Source organism: Melospiza melodia, chromosome Z, assembly GCF_035770615.1.
Source record: "Melospiza melodia melodia isolate bMelMel2 chromosome Z, bMelMel2.pri, whole genome shotgun sequence".
Lineage (NCBI taxonomy): Eukaryota > Metazoa > Chordata > Aves > Passeriformes > Passerellidae > Melospiza > Melospiza melodia.
The window spans coordinates 60,960,516-60,981,186 of NC_086226.1; the positions used below are offsets into that span (position 1 = coordinate 60,960,516).

At 38.1% G+C, this 20,671-nt stretch overlaps 1 protein-coding gene across 2 annotated transcripts in view; it reads right to left on the reverse strand.

The window, feature by feature from the left end:
• The window catches only part of SLC44A1 (solute carrier family 44 member 1), a 70,439-nt gene that overhangs the window by 16,857 nt on the left and 32,911 nt on the right, over positions 1-20,671 (reverse strand). For both annotated transcript variants that reach the window (XM_063181014.1, XM_063181012.1), the window contains exons 5-10: positions 14,151-14,244; positions 9,160-9,329; positions 7,275-7,364; positions 5,015-5,142; positions 3,798-3,984; positions 1,698-1,863 (exon numbers count right to left, since the gene is read on the reverse strand). In XM_063181014.1, coding sequence (XP_063037084.1) covers positions 1,698-1,863; positions 3,798-3,984; positions 5,015-5,142; positions 7,275-7,364; positions 9,160-9,329; positions 14,151-14,244 — 835 coding nt within the window. The remainder of the gene's footprint in view (positions 1-1,697; positions 1,864-3,797; positions 3,985-5,014; positions 5,143-7,274; positions 7,365-9,159; positions 9,330-14,150; positions 14,245-20,671) is intronic.

Sequence of the window (20,671 nt, forward strand, 5' to 3'; positions counted from 1 at the left end):
GATAAATACTCATGTTCACAGTTTCATGCCATTATTCTTTTCTACCAAGAAACTCATTTGTACATCTCTCTCAAAGGATAGCACTAATTAAACATTTAAAGAACGGCTCCTCTTCTTTATTGGAAATAAAAGCATGATAATAAGCATATTAAAAAACATGTGATAACATTCAAAAATAAAGGATCTCCCCAGCTTGGAAGAGATGAGAATTTCACTCAGAAAAGCAAACAGAAGTAGATTCTTCATTCCACGAAACTAATATCTGCATAATCCTCAGATGTTAATGAGTAAAGTAGGTTTACCCTGTATTTGATTCCAATTAGCTTTTATGAGAAGACAAATTTTACTCCTTGTTAGGCACAATCACATAAATTGCTTGAGTCTCATGCCCAGGCAAACCAAACACTTCCTCATTTTCAGGGCAAAGTCTGTAATGTGAAACACTTTGAGGCCTGTTATTGCCTGAGTTGAAAGGAATCCATCCGGGTAAAGTGAATGAGCAGCGAACACGTATAAACATTTCTCCATGGACAACCTCATCTCATTTGATTTGGAAAGCTGTTCATGTGCAAAATAATGGGTAAGTGCAAATTAATGCCTTTTCTGTTTTTACAAGTCACATTTCAAATTATGGTTGTACCTTAAAATGCAAAAAGAAGATAACAGAAAGAAATGAGTATTTACTAACTTAAAATAAAATTGCTGTCATGGAATTATAGGGTACGGATGAAATAAAAATTATTCACCCTCAGGCCACAGGAAATACATAAACTTACAGATGAAGCATACACATTGCTAAGCAATCTATTTCAGTGCAGAGTTATTCTCCTTCCTCTGTATTTTCCTCATTCCATACTCAATCTAGTTTAATTATTCACAAGATTATAGCCCTGTAACATCTTGTAATAACCTCATAGATTTATTTGATTGGTATAGTGGGGAACTTAATCATTAATAAAATAACAAAACTTCTGACAGCACAATAAATTGATTCCTTGCTTTTGGTATTATTTTAAAGAGTAGGGCAGAAAAGGAGACAAATGTAGTTCAGGTAACGGCCTCAATGAAAAAGACAAAGCAATTAAACATTTGTGATCTGAATCATGCACTTGAAAAATACCTGCATACATTATTCAAAAAACTGATACACAATTTAGTTCACAAGTACAGCAATAAAATATGGAGCTTTAAAATTTTACATTAATTTCTATATGATCTTGTCAGGATCTATATATAAATTATTAATCTAATAAGATCTTAAGGAATCCTGTGAAGGAAAGATTAATGAAGATTAGTGAAGCACTGTAAATAATTCTAAGGGCACTGTTTTGCAATTAAAATAATAATCAATTGCTTTCATTATTTTTAACCTCTGCTATAGATCTTATCAGCATTAATTATTTAGCAAAACAGATGACCTTCCAGACTCATCCTACTTTGTAAATAACCACCCATACCATACCTGTAGAATGTGCACAGGTTACAAGGCAAATAATACTTCAAGTCTTATATGTCAAGAATACCATCTATAAATGGCAAAACAGACTTTACATTATTTAAAAAGGGTCAAGGCAATTTAACTGTTCCCCCGCTTTCCCAATGGACACAAATATTCTCCCCAGAAACCTTGCTGCTCATTATTTCTGCTAAGTCAATGTGTAGGCTACTCATAATAGAGCTTCTTAGGTTAACGTTACCTTGTAAAATAGTATGTTACAACAGCCCCTGCTACTGTCATCTGCTGACAGGCTAGGATAAACTCGCTGATCCAGATGAGTCCCACTACGTGGTACCACCACATGTATTTCAAAGGACCTGCCATCCGAAATTCAACAAATCCTTCTTCATTTGGGACAGGACTACCTAGAAATGAATGAGGGTAAAAAACAGAATGAGGCTTACATGAACTCATAATGAAGGAAGCATATGGTATTAGCAGCTCATAGCCAGTTACAGCAGAAACCTCTCTAGTTTCTACTCATAGTTTTAAATTTACAATTACCACATTTACAATAAGTATAATGGTATCTGAAAAAAATACACTAAAAAAATTCCACAACTAACCACCATCTCATAGCAAAAATTCACACAGTTAAACATAATGGAAGTCTACTTCAGTAATTTCAAATCTGAGTTTGCTGCCTTACCAGTATTTTTCATACAGTAGGAATCAGTATCAGCTCCTTACATCTAGATGTCAACATTAACAATCACTTTTGTTTTCCCTATGGTAAGCTCTTGTAGCTTTAAAGCTAGTAGCAGACATATGAAGCAGCCTTAGAAATTCTAAATATGTAATTTCATATATTCAAAAATGCATCAACTCTTTGTCTAATATGAATATCAATATGATGTACAGAGACTGACAGCATGTCAGAGCTAAGATAAGCTCTATTTCAATGTGTTAATGCACAGTGAGATGTTTCACCTTATACAACATTTACATGAACAGCTGATGAGATTCAGAAAAACACTGCAAGGAAGTGTGTATAAAGTGCTTACCTTGAAAAGCATTGTTTTGACTTAGCACTGACAGCACCTTACCCACATTCTTAGTTATGTTTTTATACTTACATATAAAATGAATGTTTTCTTGTCAATAGGTTAACTATTGAAATAATTCTGATTTTGGTGAACAAGGATTTGGCCTCATTTGCAGAAACAGTTTGTTTAACTGATGATAGTGATGATACTGAGTACATATAAGCTAAAAAGATAAGATAGTTGCTGCAAAATCAAGGCAGTTTGAAGGGTTCTGTCAGTTAACTTTAATATCAGACTACATTCTCCTACAAACTAAGCGCCTGTGCAGTGGTCTGACTCAGAAAATGAAGCACAGGGCTGAGACTTTCAGTGGTGACCATTTTCTGCACATAGCACAGCATGCAATGAAAACTAAAAATTCCATCAGTAATGAGAACAGGAACATATGAATTCTATTGCCTCCAACCTTTGCTAGAACTCATGATATGAAAAATATTTATCTTGTATTACTGTAAAATAGCCTTGTGACTTGAAACACTGCTACTTTTGGGTCAGTAGCAAACAACATGTTTCAAAATTTTAAGACATTTAATAATTAATGACAGTCTCTGTTGCCTACAATGTACTGCAAATAACAGACTGTTTAAAAAGCATCTGCTGTGGTGGTTTTTTTTGCTGAAGTAACTAAGATTAGGACCTATGGGGCTGATTAATTCTAGAAGCTCTTGTCAGACCCTGAATACAAACAAAGATTTCACCTTCTACATACTGAAGAGCAGGCAGGAATTAGCAGTACATTGGCTGCTCTCAGAATACAATGCACAAGCAGCAGAAAAATATCCCTATTGATTCTGGAATAATACTGGACACTTAAGTTACAAACAATTGAAAACTAAAATCACAATATTTACATTGTGGGAGACAGTATTGTGTGCAATGGCCCTTCCCTTACTGTGTACTCATCTGTGTGAGTACAATACTTGGTGACTCCAAGTTTATGCTGTCTTTAACTTGTGTGTGAAAAATTAGAGGGAATTATTTGAAAAATTGCTACAGCAGTTTTATTATTAGTGTCTCATGGTTTGCAGCAAGCCAACTGGCATCAAATCAAAAAGCCATCCTAACACACAAAGTACCATGCTGGGAATTAAGACTCAAGTGCACAATAACCTGAAGGCAGTGAAGCAGCAGACAGGAATAGAAGCACAACAAGTGGGCCTTTTTCTTTGAGACTCCCACAGGGTTTTTCGTCAACCCTGCTACAAATCATACAACAATGAAATGAAAATTATTTAAAGTAAGTCACTGCTTACCTGTAGTACCAAGAAAAAGCAGGACAGTGATCCAGTATGTCCAGAAGAGGATAAGCACAAAGAATGTCCAAAATGGCTGGAAGACTAACAGTGGCAGGTGAATGAAGACCTTGCCAGCCACGTGGAACAAGGCAATGGTGAGAGCTACTCTTTTGCGCATAATTAACATGATCAAGAACAAGACAACCTGGAGGGAGAAGTTTCCAAATCACATTTTAGAGTACTGAAACAGAATCAAGATACTCTTTCACACAGTTAGGATATTCGAATACACTAAATTAACATATTATCTATAAAATCACAACATCAAAATGTAAAACCTTTATCAGCTTCTTCTGGTAATAAATTATTTTCCAAATTATACTTTTGGTGAATTCCATTCTCCTAAGTACGTATTTGGAATCATCATAGCTTTAAGCTGATGAGACAAGACCAGGTTCTATCCTCAATTATGTTTTACAAAGCACTGAAATCAGCCAGTTTTAACCTTTAATTACCTTTAAGAAAGGTAATTTAAAATATATATCTGACCATGGCGTGGTGGTCTTATAGGATGTACGTATATATGTGTATAATATAGGGAGTAAGAATCTAGGAGAGGGAACAGAGAGGAACTTTTGGATTAGGATGTGAAGCAACAAGAACAGAAGAGGAAGTCTACAATTCCTGTGAAGTTAGTCAAACATTGTCAGTTTCCAATAGTAAATTCAGTGACTCTGAAATTAACAGCAAGGCCCAAAGAAGACAAATTGGTCAAAATGGTGTTAGTATTTCAATTCATAATGATTTACAAACAACTTCTTTCAGAAGTAGGCTGAGGGCTATGAATACACTGAAATGACTAAGTACCTCTGAACTGAGAAGCTAAGAAAAATCTCTTTGGATTGGCAGTCCAGTATCATACCTATTCTTAGAAGTCCCTGTGGATATTTTACAGTAGATGAAAGTAGCTGCAGGCTTAGAAAGTCTCTCCTGACTTAAAATCAGATAACAGAGAACAGCTCCTAGAAAGTCTCCCCTGACTCATAATCAGGTGTTAGAGAACAATTCCTAAAAGTTAAAAAAATAGCACAATGAAAGAAAATCACTTCAACAGAAATTGTGGCAGAAATAAACTGTTCCAAAATGTGTGCAATACAATGCTTTCACCTGGACAAAAAATAGAGATTAACAGGAAGACAAGAGCAGAAAATAATACCATCATTAGCAAAGCATACCGTGAAGACTGTAGCTGCAATGGCATAGATCAAGAGAGCCTGAAGATTGTCTTTGGCTATTTGGGTCTCAAGAGCACCAGCAGACATTCGTTGTTTAGCATAGAGCCACCACAGGACTCCAGTACCACCTATGTTTTAGTGAGAAAAGAAGAAGGATAAATAAATGAATCCTCTGTGTGATATATACCACCTAGTCCCAGAGAAATAAAACAGTTCTTTCCTTTTAAGTCTAGTCTGGTAGTGAATACTCAAAAGCACTGATGCTCAACCCAACAGGACATTGAGAGGAGGGAGAAGTACCTAGTTCTCCTCTGTTGCCTTCTTCTCAAGTGAATATATTCTTTTCACAGTCTCACCATACTATGACCACTTAAGAGACTTGCAGAACCTAGACTCTGTGTTTTAGGGTAAACTGCATTGAAAAACTACTTCATGGAAAGCCCTAACAGTGAACAGCACAGCTCCCACTACACAGGTAATAAAAGAAAAAAGGAAGAATAAGTAGTTCTGTGGTAGGCTGTATGTATGAATGTATGGGTGTGTGCAATAATGCAGGGAGTAAGGATTTATGAGGGAAAATAAAGACAGACCTTTGGATTAGGATGTGAAATAACAACAAAGCAAGGAGTCTACTGTTCCTGGGAAGACTACAAACAAACAAGCATCAGCCTGATGCTGGAAACAGCACTTTAATGATATGTAGCTAAACATGCCTCACACAATGTCTTGGACACCAGAAAAAACATTAGTAAAAGGCACAGGAGGCAAATACAATGTGAGGTACTATCTTCTCACCCCTATTATGTTAATCCTAGCCTTATGGCCAGAAAAAACATTCTCCTATTCTAGCTGCTTTTCCAAGGTAGAACTTTTCTTGAACACAGATCTCCAGCCCCTCAGGGAGATAACCTCTCCTCTCTGGTACATTTCTTTTCTCTTTTAATTGTCCTTCTCTGTTCTGCTGGTATTTCTGAATTAAATGCATAAGCTGAGTAGGGAGGTTGGACCAGATGAGCCTCTGTGGTCCCTCCCAACCTCACCCATTCTGTGATTCTGTGACTGCCATGTTTTTGCTGAACATACTTTGTTCAGGTCTAAAATGAAGAATGCTCTTTTGACACCTCCTAAACAAACAGTCAAGACAGAATAAGCAGTATATGTCATAAAAGATGAGGTTTTATTCAATCCATTATTTTAATGGATGTAACTTTCTAGAACATAGTAACAGATGCCAGTAAGATAAGTTATTCAACTGTTCCACTAAACATGGTTGCTCAGCTTCTAAAGAGAATATAAATGAAAAAAAAAATCCATATTTTTCCTTTTCCCTGGTCATAGATTGTGAGGCCATTAATTAGAAAACCAAAGTGATCCTGAAAAAATACAGATGGTCTGCTGATTTTTTCCATCCATTGCAGTCTTGAATTGCGAGAATTAAATCACTAGTGCTTCCTAATGTGATTATTCTATTTTTTTTCTTTCTGTGCAGTCATCTGCCCGGACATTTTGGCTTAGCTACTCAGTAATAAGTGTAGAAAACTTTCGTTTTATGAGTTTAAAAGCTAATGTGACAAAATAAGACTATTTTCACACAAGCTACATAATTTTGGAGGAAACAATCTTTGGTCATTTCCAAGATAGCTTGCCTGGTGGCATTTCACATATGATCTAGGTCATGCAGGTGTTCCTGAGTCATACAGAAATACAATAATTTAATTAGAATTGTTGGAGAAGCACCTTTACTTCCTCTCTTCGAGAACAGGTCTTAAAGAGCTACTCAAAGAACTGAAGGGCTGACGAACATGTCAGAGTTGTAAATATATTCAGCTGCATGAGCAAGAGTTGCCCTTTGATTTCTTCATGCACCAGCTGAGGCATGGGAGTACCACCAGACACACCCAGGCTTAGCTGCCTTGCTGACCTGTTTGGAAGGCAGGTAAAGAAGTAGGCAACATTTAGGGTTGTGCTACAAGCGCTGTGAGAAATCTCCTGCACTGTCACCTGTGGGCTCTAGTGAGCTAGGCTGACATGATGACTGATGCCAAGCAGGGTGTGCAAATATCCAAGGAGCAATGTACTCTCTGAGAGAGATCTGCAATTACTAAGGTGGCATTTTGGATGTGCATCTGAAAAGGGACTCAAAATAAAAAGGCTGAAGGGAAATGCATGATCCAAGTGTGTGAGAATTGTAGCTGGGCTGAGGAAATGGAGCACAAGGATTAGAACTGGGCACTCCAAGTGGGAAACAAACAAGACTTACCAAGCGATCCCAGAATGACAAGAATTGTTAAAATCCAGACAAGTACTCTTGAAATGTACCTTATTATAACCATCAAAATCATGGACAACACTGCAAAAGAAGACAAATAAAATAAGCAGACTAATGACTTCAAGTAGATACAGCCTTCCTAATTTTCCCACTGTACTAAGGGAACTGCCTTCCAACAGAATTTTTACAGACAGGTTTCTTCTCTGAGGCTTACAAACTCACTGAATAGATAGTTAAGAAAATCAGGCACCTCTATAACTTCTGCTTTGATAATGTTGATTAAAACAAAGAGAGCATAAATACATTTACACGATACATCAAACACAAGACATAATGCATGCATACAGACAGAGATGTACTTAGACAATGACCAAACAGATAGCAAGGCATGACAGTACTTTGAGTCTGGTAACATGAGCACACCTCCTGAGGACCAGGGCAGAGTCTGTACTCAAATACACATATCAAACCAGTGCAGTTAATATGATACCTGTGTATTCTGAAATGTCATGCCAGTTACAATTAAAAATATACAGCAGCTAAGGCTAAGTGAGTGGTGTGTACAAGTACATATTTGTATTTTAACATACACACATTTGTGTTCAGCAGTCACATGCAAGCCACTGGAACCTGGCTTTTTCAACCACAGTCTAACCCACTGTTTTAAAACAAATAATTTCTGTTTAACTATGATATTACAAAAACTATTTTTAAAATTAACTATATGTAAATTCTGTACTAACTTCTGACTCTAACTGAACAGCAGAACTGTGAATCAGCCACTAGCTTTCAGATTTCGAACTGTTTTCTACCATTATTACCAAATACTGAATCTGTCAAGATGTAAAAATAAACAGCTTTCAAGCTACAGTTGAAAAAAATACACAATGGTCTTTTGTGTGTATGTAGAGGGGGTTAATGGTATCTAGCATCCTCCTCTTTTTCTTTCCTTTTCCCTTCCTTCTCCCCTACCCTTTTCTTTAACCACAAAAGGAAACTGAAAACAAAAGATCCCTATATCTGATACAGCTTTGCAGTGTTTCTTTCTAAATAATACACTCTCATATGAATAGCTAATATCATGATACTCCCATTTTAGGATTTCAGATTTTATACTTTGTATGAGTAAAACAGACTCACTAGGAAATCAATTTATGTCAGTGGGCAGCATCCCACCTCAAACAAGATGACTTTGTTAAAGCAGTTCTTCAGTGCAGCACAAAGTGTCACTTGATAGGCTAGAGGCATCTCACAACTATAGAAAAAATTCAGCACCTCTGTATTGTTGGGAATTTCCAGCTCTTCAGAAAAGGCTGAGATTTTCAAAGACCCGAAGCTTTTAATTTTGAAGGAAGGGGAAGAAGGAGGTAACATACAGTGCAACAAATGGGCACCTGATTTTCTAATTTTCACTCTTCAAGTTCTCATATCTTTGTGCAAGTATGTTAAATGAAACAAATTAAATCCCCTACGTCCAATCAGAGTGTGCTACTTTGCATTTCTCAACCTGTCTTTTTTATTTGGAAAGGGTTTATTTGGACTTGAGTTGGTAGAAGATGACTACTACAAATGGGAAAGGGGAATACTATAAAAAATTAAGAAAATATGGATGTTCTCTTAACTATATAAAAATTAATGTTGGCTAATTAACAGCCATGCATCCTCTATCTCATAGAAACAAGAGAAACAAAACCAGTATATTACTTATGAATAAGTTACCCAGCTCCCAAATAAAATTTTTAAAAAGCATTGTGAATAATTTTCTAAGGGATTGTTGCTATTATACAGCTTTTTTGCTCATAATGTGGTTAGAGTGTGTTAGCAACCTCCTAATGGAGTACACTAAGAAATAGCTAGTAATGAGAAAAACAATTACCTAGTGATAACAAGCAAAGTCCCATTATAATCTCTTTGCTGGTCATAACTCCACTAATCAGCCTGTGTAAGACACTACTGTCACTGACAAAGGTGATCAGGGCCTCTGCAAACTTGGCATAGCAGGAAATGTTCACAGGAGCACAGCGATGGAAGAATGGAATAGGTGCACTGGTGACACAAGAAAAAAAAAATCAGAAAAAAAAATTACTCCTACTTAATATAAATGCCACATCAACACACAAATGAAAGGTGAATAGATGCAATCATTCTACTCTTATAACATCATAACCAGAAACCATGTGTTGAATGCACAAGTGCTGCTGAAATGAGGATGATCATAATGAAAAGTGATGCAGTTCTTACAAACAACCCTATGAGGCTGGAATGTACACTCCAATAGGATATTATTACCCTCCCACCCTTAAATGACAAGGCACAGAAAGCATATGTTCCTATTTCCACTTAAATACCTTTCTTTCAAGTGTCAGGTGTGAACCAGCAGCTGAAACAATGCCTTTCACTCATTTTAAAATGGAATACTGGTCCATATTTGCAGCAAAAGAAATTGCAGAATAACAATACTCTTCTTGAGAGTATATCTTTTGCATTAAAGGACATCAGCATTCAAAACTGCTGCCAAGCAAAACGAATGCATTTATTCCTAGTCTTTCCCCATACTAAGCTAGTTCTTGTACTGAATATTACAATCAGAGTGTTTATATTCATTAACTTTCTTAGAACTATGCAAAACATGCCAGGATGCCTTTATTGTTTTGAAGTGTTTTGGAAAGGTCCTCACAAAAAACTATTGAGACTATGCACTAACCTTTGCAGAATGCTATGAAAAACCTGCTATCAAGAGAAAGACACAAAAGAGCAACAACTTTCCTTTAAAAGTGGGTGATTTTGTTTTCTAAATGTCTCCCATTTAGTAGCCATCTGCCATGTTCATAAAGTATGTCAGATTTCAAAGTGGCCTATTACATCATTTGATCAATTCCCAATTACATTTCAGACATGAATTACATGTTCCTTCCTGTAATTGGATCCAATGAAAAAAGAGTCTTTTCTCTTGTTTTACCTGCCCAGTCTTCCTTACTTGAAAAATTTTGGTGGACTATACCAGCAATGAATATAATCTTCTGCAGTTTCCCCATTTCAGCAATGACCTATAAATCAACCATTTTCTCTCCTCAAGAACTACTTTTAAAGACATGTCTTTCTAAAATTCTAGCCACCATTTTAAACACGTAGTGAATAAACCAGCTGCCTTAGGCACATATTTCCAATCCATTGTTTTTCTGGGGAAAAAGGATGACATGCTGAAAACAATTAAAGTGTAACTATTCTGTAAGGAAATTGGGAGAAATTATGATCACCTGCCATTTCTAGGTAATTAATTAGTTAATCCTAGGTTTTTGTTTAAACTCACTGATGATCGCAAATTTTATAGGATTACTGTGTTGAGTAGGTAAATGCATTTGAAGATGCTCATATTGATGGTCTGCGTTTGGGTAGGAATGAACACAGCATTTAAGTACAGCAAAGTAATTATGCATTGGTCACAGTTATTAAAAAACAAACCCATAATGATGTCTGCCCTACTTAAAAGGCAGCCCATGTATCCTCTTAGCTTCTTAAAACATAACCTATTCTGGAATATGGCTGCTTATTATATGGCATATTACTGAAAAAGACTGACATTTGAGAGGTTTATTTAATTGTTAACTGCTACAACTTTTCAGAAAACTTAGAGCACTTGTAAGTTGTTGCTACCAGCAAGAAAGCCCAAATTTTGAGGTGGGAGTAGGCAAAATAATGTTATTCCTGCATCCCAGTACAAAAATATTCGCTTTGAAAAGGGAACAAATGGGATTAAAGTATTCTTCCAAAATATATCCCAATGAAAGAAAACATGCTTTTTGCATCAGAGTTTATATTAGTCATCTAATATCTCTTAACCTAAAGCAATTTCACTACCTATTTTAAGTTAATTATTTTCATGTGCAGTAATTAATTGTTAAGTTTGTTTTAATTAATAAAAAAATAGGTTAGTAGTTCCTACAAGCTTTCTTGAGTAAATGGGACTCCTGAGAAACCACTTTTGAGATCTGCTTCTGCTCCAGTGGTTCTGACTGAGTGAGTAGGTGAGGTAAAGTGTCCCAATAAAAAACACAATAATAGATCTATTCTCTATGACCTGCACTATTTTATATGAACTCTTGATTATATCTTGGTATATTACCTACTGACAGGGAAAAATTTCTAAGAGTAGCAACATGATGCTTAATCATAAACAAGAACGAATAAAGTTGAAGCCAGTAGATGATGGTCTCAGCAGCTGTACTTTTAAAGCATCATTCAAATGAAGTTAAGAGATCCATCTGATTACTCAAGTACTAGATTGCAAAGAATTTTTTCCTCTTGCTACTACCCCTGTGTATGTACATGGGTAGTACAGCAACCTGTGTGAGTGAGGAGGATTCCAATTAGAATAACACTGCTAGCTGCTCTTTATAACCTCTACAGGGCAGTCCCTTGGCACAGTTTGGCACAGCTGATTTATAGATAAATGCTGCAGGGAACTGGACAGGTTTTCCTCCAGGGCCCTCTAAACATGCAGTCATGTCTACAGAGGCTGATGTAGGTGGGGTGTGGAAGAAATACATACTGCTGACTGCACTGCTAGACTGTACTACTCTGCCAAAGTTGGACATAATACCTTGAGGATGGATGGTAAGAGTCCATTGACAGCCTCAGCTGAAGGCTGTGAAGAAGCCTGGTCATCAAACAGAAAACATCAAGGGACAATCTTCACACCATATGCTACCTCCATCCCATGGAACTAATGAAGATCAGAGGGTTCATAAGCCTTGACAGATTGCACTGATTTCAGCTGGGGTAGGAAGTGGCTGGTATGGAGCTTGTTTTGGATTTGTGTTGAACACAGGGTTAATAATAGAGAGATGTTTTTGTTATTGCTGAGTAGGGCTTGCACAGAGCCAAGGCCTTTTGTTCTTTTTTACTGACATGCTAGCAAGGACATTTTGAGTGTATGGGAGGCTGGGAGGAAACACAGCCAGGACAGGTGACCCAAACTGACCAAAGCAATATTACAAACATCCAAACATGGCATCGTGTGCAGGATATAAACAGGGGGAAAGAAGAGGAAGGAGGGCATGTTTGAAGTGATGGTGTTTGTCTTCCCAAATAACTGTTGCATGTGATGGGGCCCTGCTCTCCTGGAATGGCTGAACACCTGCCTGCCCCTGGGAAGCGATTAATTAATTCCTTGTTTTGCTTTGCTTATGTATGCAGCTTTCCTTCCCTTATTAAACCATCTTTATATCAACCAACAAGCTTTTTACCTTTTACCCTTCCAGTTCTCTCGCCACTCCTGCTCATGGGGAAACAAGCAATTGGCTGTGGGTGTCTGGGTTGCTGGATGGCATTAAACCATGACACAGATCAAATGTGACTGTTAGGTAAGTTCTTCCTGAATGCCTCAGACTACAAGATGTTGGATTTTCATTTGGTTGTCTCAACAGGATTACAATTCTCCTTCAAATTACACTTACTCAAATAATTTAACTATAAAAACCTGAAAACCAGTTGTTTACAGATACAGTGTTGGCCTTTTTTGCCTTAGGGCATTAAGTTCAGACTTTTCAATCTCAAAAATGCTCAAATGAATCATATATTTTAGTGATACTATATCAAAAAGGGAAAATACTACACAATAGTTTATTTAAAATAACATAAGGTCGTTTTTATGAGGAATTTACATAACATCATTAGAGCTCTGATACATTATTCTATCCTTCTGTTTTCTTACTAAGCTGTATTTATTGAGACTGAATGATGTTAGAACACACTATGAGAAGTCAAAATAATTCTGGCAAAAATTAGAACTAACAAGTCTTTTCAGTATGCAAGCTGGCACTGAAGTTTTCATTTGTTTTTGTATTATGGCAATAACAGCTGGCTAGCTGGAATATAAATCTATATTGGAAAATTTTTTTAAAAAGCTAATATGCCAGCTCCCACTAATTGTCACTATAATATTAAAAAAAAAGGTTCAGTGGAGAGGCTACCACATATACAAGAAAGACTTAAAATCAGAGTTTGTAGAACAAGTTTGTTAGAACAAATATTTACAAAAAACGTAACAGAAAACTATGCATAAGAAAAGACTCTGCAGTTATCACTCACTACTGAGTATATTTGAGAAGCTAAATTTTGAGAAAACACAACATGGTTCTTCTTGAGTTAGTGCAACTACTGACAGAAGACACTGACAGTAGCTGCGAACATCACTAACATATCACTTCTTTTCTCAGCAATGCTCATCTCCGCAGGTCCAGGCAGCACAGCTACAAGAGTTCATGAAGCCATGAACTTTCCAATCCTATTTCACAAACAGCAGTCTAATGTAACACTTAAAAAAATAAACCTCAAAATTATCTGTTAATAAAATACAGCCCTCTTTTTGGTATTGAACTATCCCTATATTAGTTATTTGCAGACTGAAAGAGTAAAAAATGAAGCAATTTGCATCTATCTGACTGGCTGACGTAAGGTAGAAGAAGTGAATGCTGCAGAGAACTGTGCATCCCTACATATTTTTTACTCCCAAAGATTAAAAATGTTCCATGATTGTCTCAGATCTGCATTGCTGATAGGCAGCTGGCTATAGATAGGGTGAAAGGCAGTAAAACAGCTGATACTTAGAACAGTGTTTGTCATATGAGACAAGAGAATTTGGAGATAACAATTAAATAGTTTCAGTAACACATACACAGATAATTTGGGTTTTTCTTTGACTATTATTTTCACTACCTTTTAAAAATTGAATTTTAGAAATATATACAATAATACACTAAAACACCTATCTGGTAAGAGTGAACATGTGTTGGTATTTTCTAAAGTTCATGATCAAAACAAATCTCTGCTCCCTCCACCCCAAATCAGAAAACTTGATCATATTACCTCTCTGGAACAGGATATTTAGGACATAACTTGGCAGCCCTTGGGTCTGTTGTATATTCTGATGGCTGTAGTTCATAGCTACACAGAGTGGATCCTGTTGAAAAGTAAAAGAAAATATTGGTCCAGAAAACAAATTTTAAAAACCACTAATATTCTTTGCAAACAGCATTAAAACTGATACAGGTGCTAATTCTGCACCTCCTCATGTCATTACCACAAAGCTTTGCTACAGTTCCTCCTGTAATGTGGTAAATCAAGCCCAACACAGCTGTCAGTAAAATACAATGACGCTCTCCATCTAGCTTTGGGTTTTCCAAAGTCCGAGTATTTAAATGGAGAACACTAACTCACAATGTGGTGTAAAAGAGAACACAAAATACTGTGAAGCCCCCCATCCCCCTACTATTCCACCATGCTTTTCTTGATAATTTTTAATGCATGAATATTGCATAACATAACATTTATGATAGAAAGAAAATATTCCTGTGTTTGCAGGGGGATTTTGTGCATGTGTATTCAAAATACAGCTTGTCTATAGATTTCAGGGACAGAAACAAAAATAAGCCAAACTGAAAAAGTTGGAAAGTTGGCTCAGAAATAACAGCTCTGCATTACATATCCAAAACTTCTTAAAAGCTGAACTCTCTCCATAAACAAATTGGTATGGCACAGTAAAGATCAAGTTGCCTATAACAAAATTCAAACATAAATTAAGTTTTCCTTTGTACCTGACACTTGCTTAATGGAAGTGCCTTACCTAGGAGAGATTTCTTTCAATTTATCTATAATGAAGACACTGAACATCTGACCCAATGCTTCTAGGAAATCAGAAACTTCCAAATCAGATTGGAGCCCTGGTATATCAGCAATTCAGAGGTAAGGAAGCCTCCAATGATATAAGCTGCCTATCAAAAGATTAATTTCCTTCCAAGCTGCTTTCCTAATAGATTGCTTACTTCCAAGTGCAAGGGCTTTTAATACATAGCTTTTAGTGTCCTTTTCCCCTATGCAATACACTAAGGACTTATCTTAATAAAGACTTATCTTTATAAGACTTATCTTAATCATCAATATAAATATTCAATTCCTTCCATTATTAAAGTCTCCTCTTCAGGAATAGTTTGTATAATAGAGTCCTGCAAGCTGGATCTGGATAATACACATACACTATTACCCAAAATACACCAAGAATTTTGACAAACAGCTTTACCTTGGCCTGCATTACACTGAACAAAACTATTATTTGTAGAATTTGTAGAATATTATTTGCAGAAGTTTTATCTATCATCGCTACATTTGTACCTCTATGAAGAGACCTCTTCTATTCACATACTGAAACAGCAGAGAGCCTATTTAGCAGCTTCAGCTGCTCTCTATCTAAGGCAGTCACTATTTAAGTACCACTTCTACAAAGTAGTTTTTTGGAAGCCAGTCCAAACCACCAAATGCACTATTGAAGAGAGATAGATCTCCTACAAAAAGAAGACAGGAGGTGAAACATCTGAAATGCATTTTCAATTATACTTTCAATATGAATCCTTATGCCTCTGCTTGCTTATGTGGAAAATACGGCATGATATAAACATAAACAGATATCACAAAAAACATTCCTTAGATTTTTGTTGTAAATGAAGTATCTAAAATGCATCTAAATCTACAGGTTTTTCTTAAAATCAGAAAGAAAATTTACTTTTATTTTGCTCTGAATATAGGTCAAAAGATAAGTTATAAATGTGGTTGACAGCCAGCTGAGCCAGCTTTGCCCAGGCAGCCAAGAAGGCCGATGGCATCCTGGCCTGTATCAGCCATAGTGTGGCCAGCAGGGCCAGGGCAGTGATTGTCCCCTCTGTACTTGGAAACTGGTGAGGGCACCCGTCCTATCCTGTGCCCAGGTCTGGATGCCTCCCTGCAAGAAAGACACTGAGGTGCTGGAGTGTATCCAGAGAAGGGCAATGGAGTAGGTGAAGGGTCTGGAGCACAAGTTCTATGAGGAGTGACTGAGGAAGATGGGGGTGTTTAGCCTGGAGAAAAAAGAGGCTCAGGGGTGACCTTATAACTCTCTACAACTCTCTGAAAGGAGGCTGTAGCCAGGTGGGGATTGGCCTCTTTTCCCAAGTAATAAAACACAGGGCAAGAGGAAATGGCATCAAGTTGTGCCAGGCAAAGTTTAGACTGGGTATTAAGAGTAATTTTTTCACCAAAAGGTTTGTCAAGCATTGGAACAGGCTGCCCAGGGAAGCAGTTGAGCCCCCATCCGTGGAGGTACTTAAAAGATGTGGAGAAATGGAGCTTAGGTAAATAGTTTAGTGGTGGACTTGATGACCTTAAGGGTGTTTTCCAGCCTTATGACTCTCTGGTTATGATTCTAAGGCGAGAATAAAGAGCTCTATAGGAAGAAGAAGGATATGTGTTATGCGGACAAGTGTATATAGATTCATGACACAGTGTTTGGGGCCAGCTTGGCCATTCTGCCAAATGACCAATGTGAACTACAGTTTTAAGTGTCTTATGAAAAGGCCCCCAGATCTAAACAAGCCTAAGGGACAGGGCTGCTCTGTGGATGCCCATGCTCCCTTTGACTTCTAGCAGTTCAGGCATGAGAGAAAAAGGGCAGGATTTACTATGGGGAGAAAGGCAACTCTTTGTACAAATGTGCATCTGAAGACCTGTTTGGATCACAAGTGTAAATGAAGCAAAATCAAATGCCAGACACCCTGATGCGCATACAGGTCACAAGCCATTCAAGTAGGACCTGTAGGGTAACCCAATACACTCCTGGCTGTAGAGTAAAACGGAAACACCTTGGTAGGTCTCTCTGGAAGCCAACAGTATATTCCCTCCTGCCATGCCTGACAACTCAGGCTGCCACTACCATGTCTTGCCTGGGAACTGCTTTTGGGCTACTCTGGATCTTTTCCCTTTAGATGCCTAACTCACAGCACACTTCTTTAGTCACAGTCAAGCAGAAAAATATTTTCATGTAGCTTGTCAAACAAAAGATCTTAACTACCGTGCCTTTAAAGAAACTACCAGTCCCACAGCTGAAATAACGCCCATGAGATTATTTGTCCTTTTGTCCCAAATTATTAGAAACTCTAACTATTCCAGTAAATATTTATTTATTTATACTCTGAAAACCTTCTCTAATACTGTGTAAGAGAGCTTTAGAACTCAAATGTGTGCTATGTGTGCTTGAATTATGTCACTTTACACTTAAAACTGATTTCTTCACAAAAGAGCCTGTGTGCATCACTGAATAGAAATTTACATTTTCTAGGGTGAGAGAGAAGAATGAACAGCCTTGTCAAACTTTCCACTCTATATTAGTTACTCTGGGTGAGCAGAGACCAACATAGCCAATCTTTTTGTTGCTGTTCAAGTTGGTAAGGCCAGAAAAAGCTGAAGGAAACATTTGCGTCATCTTGCTGAGATAATTAGTTTATCAAAGATACTACTTTCATTCCTAAATTAGTATCATTCAAATATTTCAAAACCAGTATGAGCAGTATACAGAGAACAAACTAAAAGATCACTGATATAATACACCCTTTGCTTCCTACAGCAATACACATATTTCTTCTGGAGAAACCCTTAGGCAAATGACATCAATCTGTCCTACAAGGATTAGATTTCAGATCCCAACATGTTGTAACATTAAGAAAAATACTTCTAAACTACGCAGAGCATCAGTATTTGGGCTACTGGTGAGCACAGAGTAGTGTGCCCAACCTGTGTGCACACTTTGGCCCCACAATCCTGTTATTTGGTGGTTTCACACACAAAGTGATATCATGGAGACATACAAACATTTCTGTTCCATGGTTTCTTTTCAATGAATAGAATTGCTCCAGCCACTAGAATATACTGGAGCCATAACTGGAGCAAAGTACCTCAAAAGACAAACTTCCAACCTAGCTGTAGAATAGAAACTTCTTTTCGAAGCCTCCTTCTGTTTTGTTGAGGTTTGGAATAGTAAGGAGCTAAACAGCCATTATCTCTAGCACTCAAAGAAAACAGCTATATTTACCCCAATCTTATATATAAAGATGCTGTAGAAAGCCAGGACTTTTACTTCAAAGATTCTTTCTAAATGGGGAGGCAAATTTTTGAAGGTCTTGTGTGCTCAGAAGACACAGTGCACAGAAGATAGAACACTCTGCTTTCCACAGCAATACAGTAAACAGGAAGGTCCAAACTAACCAAAGGTGGTTAAGTAAAAATACTTTTACAGACCAGAGCTCCAGTACAGCTTTCCTTCCTGCATTTGCTTTGCTGTGAACCAACAAACAAACCCCTGCTAGAGCAGCATTACTATTCAAGAGTTTACAGCTTGAGAAATGGCAAGATTTCTAAGTCATCCAAAAAGAGGAGCAGTCCACAGAGGACACCAATGACATTCATATTCCCTGACTTATAGTAGTGGAAAGCATACAAGGGGTTTTGGATTCCATTCTGGGAGTTCAGCAGTGTCTGCCCATCTATCAACACTTATTAACAGCAACTAAAACAAGGACTTCAATATCTAGAAACATGGACTCATATTCAGAATCAAAGACTTAAGCAGAAAAATACAAAACTATGCAGAGACAACAGGGATAGCTTCAGTACCAGGAGCAGCACAGTCACCTTAGGAGTTTAGGAGGATGTTCTTTTAAATTACAACGAACTCCAAGCAGCTCTACATATCTCTCTCACATACATGTGGCAAAGCACAGTTCGAGAGACTACAAACCACTCTTTTGATAGAGTAATTTATATGAACTTCCATTCTGAGTCTGATATCGTGCATGTATTGTGCATTTACATGGCATGACACATGTGACATGTTTAATGATTTCTTTGCTGGTGTCTTTCAACTGGTGATGAGCCCAGAAGGCCCCAGTGCCCAGAGCTGGAGGACCATGGCAGGGAGAATGATAATTGATAATCAACTTCCAATTGACCCCAAATTTGTGTGGGATCTGCTGCTCCAGCTGGATCCTCTATCTGGCTTTATGATGGCATTCATCCAAGAATACTCAAAGAGCTGTTTGATGTCATTGCAAGGCCTCTCTCAATTATTTTTGAACAGTCTTGGGTATCTGGGGAGCTCCCAGCTGACTGGAAGCTGGCTAAGACTGTCTCAATGTTCAAAAAGGGCAAGAAGGATGACCTTGGAAACTACAGGCCTATCAGTCTCACTTCACTGCCTGGTAAAATGATGGAGAAGATTATTCTGGGAGTTCTGAAAAACACCTGAATGACACCACAACCATTGTCACAGCCAGCACAGCTTCATGAGAGCAAAGTCCTGCATGTCCAACATGACTGCCTTCTAGGACAGGCTGGTTGATCATGGGAAGCCAGATGATGTGATCTTTATGGATTACAGTAAAGTTTTTGATATTGTCTTTCAGAGGACCTTTCTGCAGAAAATGTCCAGCCCACAGCTGGATAAACACATCATGTGGTGGGTGAGCAGCTGGCTCAGGGGTCACGCACAAAGGGCTCCAGAGAATGGGGTGACATCAGACTGGTGTGACCTGTCACTAGTGGGGTTCCACAGGGCTCCATCCTTAGGTCTTATCTTCATCTCATCCTCTGCTCTTGAACATCTTAATAAACAACTTGGACACAAGACTTAAAGGCCCAAAGTAAGTTTGCTGGTGATACAAAACTGGGAGAGACATTCACTCCCTTAAAAGCAGAGGCCTTGTAGAGAGGAGTCAAAAAATGACAGGGCTGGGAAATTACCAACTGTATGAAGTTTAAGAAAGACAAATACTGGATTCTACACCTAGGAGAGGAAAAACCTGGACGTATGGACAGACTGAGGAATAAGACCCTGGAGAACAGTGCTGCAGACAGGGACCTGGAGGTCACTGTCAAGGGCAAGGTGGACATAAGTGAGCAGTGCCCTGGCAGCCAGGAGGGTCAGCTCTGTCCTGGGGTGCATCAGGCTCAGCATCACAGCTGGGCAAGAGAGGGGATTGTCCTGCTCTACTCTGCACTGGGGGCAGCCTCATCTTAAAGGCTGGGGGCAGTTTTGGATGCCACAGTATAAAAAAGATACTAAGCGCTGGAAGAGTGGCCAAAAGAGGGCAACTGAGATGATGAAGAGACATGAGGAGAAGCTGTGTGAGAAGTGGCTGAGGTCACTTGATTGGTTCAGCCTGGAGGAGACTGAGAGGAGACTTTATCACAGTTTTTAACATCCTTGTGAAGGGAAAAGGAGGAGCAGGGACTGATCTCTTCTCTGCAGTGACCAGTGAAAAGACCTGAGGGAATGGCCTGAAATTGTGTCAGGCGAGGTTTAGGTCAGGTTCACCCAGAGGGTGGTTGGGAACTGGAACAGGCTCCCCAAGGAAGTGGTCACAGCACCAGGCTGACAGAGTTCAAGTAGTGTTCAGACAATAATGTCGTGTACATAGGCATGATTCTTGGGGTATCCTGTTCAGGGCCAGAAGGTGGACTTCATGGTCCCTTGTGGATCTCCCCAACTCAGCGCATTCTATAGTGATTGATAACTGAGTTCTAAAAAG